At 24.9% G+C, this 7,945-nt stretch overlaps 1 protein-coding gene across 1 annotated transcript in view; it reads left to right on the top strand.

The window, feature by feature from the left end:
- Positions 1–919: 919 nt before the first annotated feature.
- Positions 920–7,945, top strand: part of LOC136071940 (glutathione S-transferase theta-1-like) — a 28,215-nt gene continuing 21,189 nt past the window's right edge. Inside the window, exon 1 of the mRNA XM_065797816.1 lies at positions 920–1,045. Within this exon, the coding sequence (XP_065653888.1) occupies positions 940–1,045 (106 nt within the window). The 5' untranslated portion in view covers positions 920–939. The remainder of the gene's footprint in view (positions 1,046–7,945) is intronic.

Below are 7,945 nucleotides of genomic sequence, written 5' to 3'. Positions count from 1 at the left end.
TGTAATTCAATTCAATTTGTAATTCATTTATTTACAATTTATCAATTGTTAATAAATGTTTAAAAATTGCCCTTAAAATAATTATTTAATTAAAAAATCCAAAACAAAAAAAATTAATTTTGTCCAGTTTTTAAAAGCTTTTCTGCCCCACTGTGCGGCGTCAAAAAACTGATTATTTCGGTAAAAGTTTCCAATTACAGCCGCAACTACTAATTATTTTCGGTTGCTATCCGACATTAAGATAAACTTGTAGACTATTTTAGTTAAATAAGAATTGAAATATTCTTGCAAAAATTATAATAGTGATTTTTTGATTAGATATAAGTTATAAAGACTAATATTTTGACTCGTTTTAGTCAAGAGAATAATTTGTTCCAATAGTGTACAAAGTTTATATTAAAATACTGTTAATTAAAATTCTATACTGCCTGTTTTAACTCAACCCTTATTTAACCTATATATTTATTTGATCTTCAGGGAGAATTCTGCTTGCAAGCTAATTTAAGAATGTTTGAAATATATTTATATGCCTAATTTAAATGCTTGTGCTTTTATGTGTAGTATAATATCTATGATTCATAATAGTGTGGCTTTTTAATTTAACAGAATTAAAAAGCCACACTATTATGTTAATTAATAAATTGATTAACATAATAGTGTGGCTATATAATTAAAATTCATTAATTTAATAACACGCTGTTATTAAATTAATGAATTTGTATCGACAAAATATTTGAAGCAAATATTTTGTCGATAACTTTACTTTGTTTGTGCTCTCTTTTTAATCATTATGCTTAAAGTTAGAACTTATATGTGTTTTAATCTATATTTTTATTCAAGATATGATTTATATAAATTAAAAAAAAAAATTATATTTAACATGTTATATTATATATTACCATATAAATTATATTTTGCAATATATTTTACATAGATAAAATGAAGTTATATCAAGTGAAGATATCCCCATGTTGCAGAGCTGTGTGGCTGTATTGTTTACATAATAAATTAGACATTGAATTAATTGATGTGGATATATTTGGAGGTATATAAACTGTATATGTTTGTAAATAATAAATTTCTGTTATAAGCAGAACTATGTTATAATGATTTTTTTATTTATGGCGATTATTTTTTATTTTATGGCGATGTTAGGGCAGGTGGGCTTCTTAGCTATGCTGTGAACAACTTACATAATAGAATGTAAACTCTGATATAAAACGCCATATTTAACTTTAACAGGAGCTCAAAAACTTAACAGTCTTAAAATAGTCAGTCCAGATCTACAAAACAGGGACCTATGTGTTCTGGGTGTTGTAAAAAATTGCAAAGTTTCAGCAATTTTTTACAACTGGAGTTCTCTTTAATATCATATTTAATTTAAGATATAGCATATTATGGCAACTTGTCCAAAACACAGAAACTTGGGTGTTAATCTTTAAAAATGTGTATATATTTTTTTTGACTTTAAATTTTTATAAAGAGGAAGTCAAATTTCTTAATTTGTGGGTTTAGTTGTTCCAAGACTCCAACTGCATTGGAGTCTTGGAGCAAATTGCAAAGAGTTATCTGACCACTAAAAAAATAGATTTACATCATATGAATCACTACTTTTTAGTTTTAATATGTTGCTCGAAAAATAAATCTGGATTCATTTATAGTATTTAGGTATTAATAATAATAATAAAAAAAGATCAGAATTGTCACAGCAAAATATTTAGTTAATTTTTTTCAAGTATAAAAAAGTAACTATATTGGCTAAAGACATATAAATTTTTTTGAACAACAGAAAAACTATTTCCTTTTAACTAAATAACATTTTTAGTTTTTTGTTTTTATTAATGTAATTTCATCAAAGGAATACAAAAAACATGGAAAACTGGAAAATCTTTTAAAAATAATATACTCATTTTTTAATTGATTTAATGTTTTTCTTCTTCTCAACTATTGTTCATAATTGTTTTAATTTTGTATGTTTTAGTATGCCCAAGATATTTTGATGATTATTTTAAGTCTACTTTTTAGCTCCATCGTCCATTATTTAGTACATTCTTATGTTCATTTTCTATTTAATGGGTCCCTAATATTACAGGATTCCCACTACTCCTTAAAAACCTTAAATATCCTTAAAAAAAAAAAAAATTTGAATGCTCTTCCTAATTTCTCCTCCCTTTTTTTTTTATCATCTGGAAAATTTTAATAAAGCAAATGGATTATACTTATCTATAAAGAAGTATATAGTTACTTCTTTGATGATTTGAAATCTTATACTTTTGTTATATATATATATATATATATATATATATATATATATATATATATATATATATATATATATATATATATATATATATATATATATATATATATATATATATATATATATATATATATATATATATATATATATATATGTGTGTGTGTATACAGACCTCAACAGGAGTAAATGAGTGCGAGAGCGGAGAAAAGCTTTCCTAAAACAAACATGGCTTCTCTAAACTGCTTCTTACAAGAGCTTTTGGTTTTTGTACGAGCTATGTGTTTAGTTCTATAAAAGTTGCTTATTAAAAAATTCTTTAGACAAAATTTTCTTTTGTGCAAAAATCATGCTTTTTAAAGAACATGGCAGTTTATTATCCAATTAATTAATTTTTTTTTAATAAAAATGACTTGTGTTTTTCATTTTGGTTACAATAATAATTACATTTTTAAGAGAAAAATTATACTTTTGCAAGAGCTGTAAATTGCTCCCATAAATCATTTTAGGGGAGTGTGGGGAGTATTTTTTTAGCTTGTATTTAGCTTTCAATTTCTGGAAATAATTTTATTTTGTTTTCTCTACAAGTGAAAACCATGCTATAGGGAAGGAGTCTTATTATGGGAGCAGTCTTAGTGTTTAATCAAGCCTCTTTTTTAATTACAGCTAAATATATATATACTTTAGGGAAAAAAACCATTAGCTAGATAATAAAGAAACTTGAGATTAACTAAAAAAGATTGTTATATGTTTTTCACTATTTACCTTTAGATGCCTAAATATAAAAGTAGTTATGGGATATTTGATTAAATATGATAGTTACACTTCTTGGCTTCAGAAAGATAAAAACCTCAGCCTTACATGATGCAAAGTTTGTTCTAAATCATTCTCAGATGCAGCTGTGGGTATAAAGGCTCTTGATGTACACGCAAGAAGATCAAAGGATATAGAGTGGTTGCCTAAAGAGGGATATGTTGCTTCATTCAAAGTAACTGTGCAATCAGAACCACAGAAGTCTGTCTCATCAAAGCAATGTAACATTTCAGATTTGCTTCAAAAGGAAGCAGTTTTGAAAGCAGAATTAATTTGGTGTTTAGATATTGTTCAAAGCAAATACTCTTTTAGATCTGAGATTTTAGAAGTAAGAATAAGTCTAAACAATTTACTTTGATGTTTCCAGAATAACCAACGACTTTTCCTGTAGTTGAACAAAATCTGGTTATATTGTAACTCATGGTCTTGCCCCTTATTTAAAAAAAATTCTTATAAAAGATCATAACAAGCTGTATAACTTTGTATGTCTTTTTGATTATTTTTACCCTACAGTTGTAAAGAAAGGTCAAATGGACATGTGCGATATTGGAATAAAGAGAGTAATACCGTTTGTACAAGATATTATACTTCAGAGTTCATGGGAAAACCTGCATGGGAAAAGCTGCAGCAGATATTCTAAATATGTTTAAATCCTGCATGACTGGTTTGAATGATTATGCCCAAATGTAAATAAACTGTTTTTGGAAATGCTCAATGAAGAACGTCAAAAAAAAAAGAAAAAAAAGAATTAAGTACACTTATTGATATTGGTACCTATGGTTTACCTACTATCAATGGATCCTTACAAACTGGTGCAAAAGCTACAGATTGGAACTTAAAGAAGTTAATGTCTTCAAAGTATCAAATATTTCATGAAAGTTCATCAAGACTCTTGAAGGGCAAATAATTATGAAAGAATAGCTTGAAGAGCAAGTAATTAGAAAGAATATTTTAAATTTTAATAAAAAATCACAAAATATTATTTTTAATCTTGCTATTTTTTCTTCTAGTTTCTTTTCATACTGATAAACCAATGATTTTGATTTATCAGTTTGATAAATGAAGTCAGTTGATGTCAGTTTTTCAAGCAAAAGAGCAAAAAGAAATGTAATTGAAATAGTCAATACTGAAATTCGACAGACATTTTAATTGAGAATTTAAAGAAGTCATCTGATTAAATTGGATTCCCTGCTATAAAAAGGTTAGCTTTAGGTTTATGTTTTATTTAGGTAGATTGAATATAGATAATTTTTTAGTTTTTATCACCAAATATAATGTCATTATTTAATGATTCTATTTGTATTTAGATGATATTAAAGTTGATATATCAAAATCTAATGCATTAAGAAGAGCCGCTTGCAAAAAACAAGAGTTTCTAGATAAGCAACATGTTAAAAAAAAGAAACTTGCCTAAAAGAAAAAATGAACTTACATATTATATATGCATATATATATATATATATATATATATATATATATATATATATATATATATATATATATATATATATATATATATATATATATATATATATATATATATATATATATATATATATATATATATATATATATATATATCAGGGTGTTAGCCAGCCTGATGGCACCGCGTATAACGCGGTTTCCCACTTGGTTTAAAAATCCCAAAGATTCTTAAGATCATGGTAAAAAAAATAAATTAAATCAGTTTCAGATTTAAAGTGTTGCGCTAGACGAGTAAAAAACGCAATTAGTACGCACGACACGGAAATGAATTTAGTTTATCAATTAAGAATTAAGATCAATTTTTTAATGTGAAAAAACGTGTCGTCATTAACAAGCAAGATTATTCATTCAAAAGTTGAAAAAAAAAATATTTTTAATTTTTTATTGAGGTCAATTATTCTCCAGTTAAAATTGTTCAATACGTTTAATAAATTATTTCATTAATTTATTTTTGTTATTCAAAAAATCTTTATTTACATTCTCGCTGTTTATCTTAAGTTAGGAAAGTTACAAATAAAATTTGCATATTAATAAATATTATAATTTAAAATAAGTTAATAACGTTTTTATATTCAAAGATTTATTAATAATTTCGGTAAAATAAGTTAGCTGGTCAAGTAAACCAAAAATAACAACAAAAAAATCAAAAATAAAACATGCAATAAATCGTATTATATATTTTATATTTGCGTAAAACATAAACCAAGATAATTAAATAATATTATAATATTATTAATTATTAACAATGTTTTCAATAATTACAAAAATTATTATTTTTTTTAAATTTACAAATACAAAATTTACGTAGATATTTAATGTATATCTGTAAATTAAAAAAAAAAAAATAATAATTAGTTTTTGTATTTAAATACATTTTTTTACTTAAATACCTAATTTACTAGATATTTAAATATGCCGATTAAATTTAGTTGATGCCCTCATTTTAAAATACTATAGCATCTGTATGATATTTTGTTGACTACAACATATTTCCGTTAAATGATCAGGTCTGTGAATCATGAAAAGACGAAAAAAATAAAATGATAAATTTTGCGTTATCATAAAATATAAATGTTTGAAGCGAAAAAACCCAGACCGTAGATTCTTTTTATTTTTTTTAAATCTTTTTAAAATCCCAATCGCTTGTCCAAATTCAAATAAGATTTTAAATAAACATGATTTTTAGGTAAAATAAACATCATAGATTAAAAATTTGATCTGTTCCAATCGTTTATTGGCGCTTGTTCTTGATTGCAAGTTCTTTTTTGGTCGAATTTTTTTTATTTTTATTTAATAATTCACCTCCCGAAAGCCAAGAAGGCCACTACAGATGAGGAGGCTACTTGTGGTTATCACCCTCTCTCAACTCTATAACTCCGAAACATGATCCTTGACGAACAAAGTCGCTGCGCGGAGAAACAAGTTGAGCGCGGTACTACTAAGGATGTGGTGGGAATCGAACTCGGAACCTCTCGCTTATAAATTCTTGTGTTTTTTGTAAAAATTGATAGAAATATTGTATTTTGACAACTATATAAAGCTTAACTTTCATTTAAAAGCTATCAATTTAAATAAGTTTTTTAACTTTTGAATGTATCTATGATAAAAATTGTAATATAAAATATGATGAACAATAAAACGATTACCTATGTAAGAAAGTTAAGAAAATTTTTTCAAGTATTTTAAAATTTTTAGTTTTAAAATGCTAAAGTATTTAAAAACTGAAACATTCAAAATCTTTTCATATAATTAGGGTTGCCAACGTCTGGATTTTACGAAAATTAAAATTTTGCGGATTTTAAAAACCTGTAATAATTTTTTTTCAGTGTTTTCCTTCGTAAAAGCCGTAAAATTCTGGCATTCCTATGTATAACGTATAGTGTTTTTTATCGACTGTCGTTAATTAAAATGTTGGTTTAGCAAGTTAAAAAGTTACAACAGGATCTTGGAAATTGTCAAAAATGTTTTGTTAAAAATTAAATACTATTTAGCATTTTTTTTACATTTATAATTTAAAAATGAAAATAAAAATAACAGAAGACGATATATGTAACTAATCGTTTAAACCTTTTACAACTGTATTCAAAAGCGATGTACGCAATTAAAATAGATCAAAGTTTCAATGAATAAATTTATTAATTCATTAAAAAAATTGCAAACAATTGTCTTTTGTTCTTGTTTTCTCTCTACAATATTAAACAAAGGAGATAAGCGATTTAAAAATGAAAACTGACAAAGATTGCTCAAAATGAAACAAGTTGAATAATTAGAATTAAACATTTATGAAATATAAAAGTATTCCTGAAAAATAAAATAGAAAAATATTCCTATGAATAACCCAGCAAAAATAGAAAAATTAATTGAAACCTAATTATTTCTAAAAAATTGGATCTCCTTTTTTAAATGTCAGAATGTAATGATCTTTTTTTTTTTTTTTGACAGCACCTAAATTCCCAATTTCGCTAAAACGCTGTATGAATTTTTTTCCTGGCTAACACCCTGTATATATATATATATATATATATATATATATATATATATATATATATATATATATATATATATATATATATATATATATATATATATATATATATATATATATATAGAACCCTTAGATGTTGTCCGAAAGTTTTTTCGATATTTTGTTGACAAAAAGTAAAAATTAAAATGCAAGACCGGAATTTTTTTTTTTTAATAATGATAGACTGCCTGCCCCAACCAAACCCTCAGTCGATGTAGCAGCACTCCCTTGCGGGTCAGGCTATTTGTCAGTCGATGTAGCAGCACTCCCTTGCGAGTCAGGCTATTTGTCAGTCGATGTAGCAGCACTCCCTTACGAGTCAGGCTATTTGTCAGTCGATGTAGCAGCACTCCCTTGCGAGTCAGGCTATAAGATAGTCGATGTAGCAACACTCCGCGCATGATTTACAGTAAAAAAAATAAAAATAAAAACATTTTATTAAAAAAAATAAAAATAAAAACATTTTATTAAAAAAAATAAAAATAAAAACATTGTTTATATTGTTAAAAACATTCAAAATGTTATAAAAACATTCAGAATGTTTTTAAAAACATTCTGGTCAATTAAATTTGCGTTTTTGTGGTTTTTTTAAAAAACGATTAATTTGTAATTAAATTAATGGTTTTTACTTTCGTCCAACACGGAAATGTTGGACGAAAGTCAAAAGTAATTAAAAGTGACGTATGTGTTGGCGTAAGAATCACTTTTTTCCTTCCGCTCTTCCTAAAGCCAACAAACTATAGAACTATATATATATATATATATATATATATATATATATATATATATATATATATATATATGTATATATGTATATATGTATATATATATATATATATATATATATATATATATATATATATATA

Source organism: Hydra vulgaris, chromosome 05 (assembly GCF_038396675.1).
Source record: "Hydra vulgaris chromosome 05, alternate assembly HydraT2T_AEP".
Lineage (NCBI taxonomy): Eukaryota > Metazoa > Cnidaria > Hydrozoa > Anthoathecata > Hydridae > Hydra > Hydra vulgaris.
Note: the sequence above shows the minus strand (reverse complement) of the source record. Positions and strands in the feature narration are given on the sequence as shown.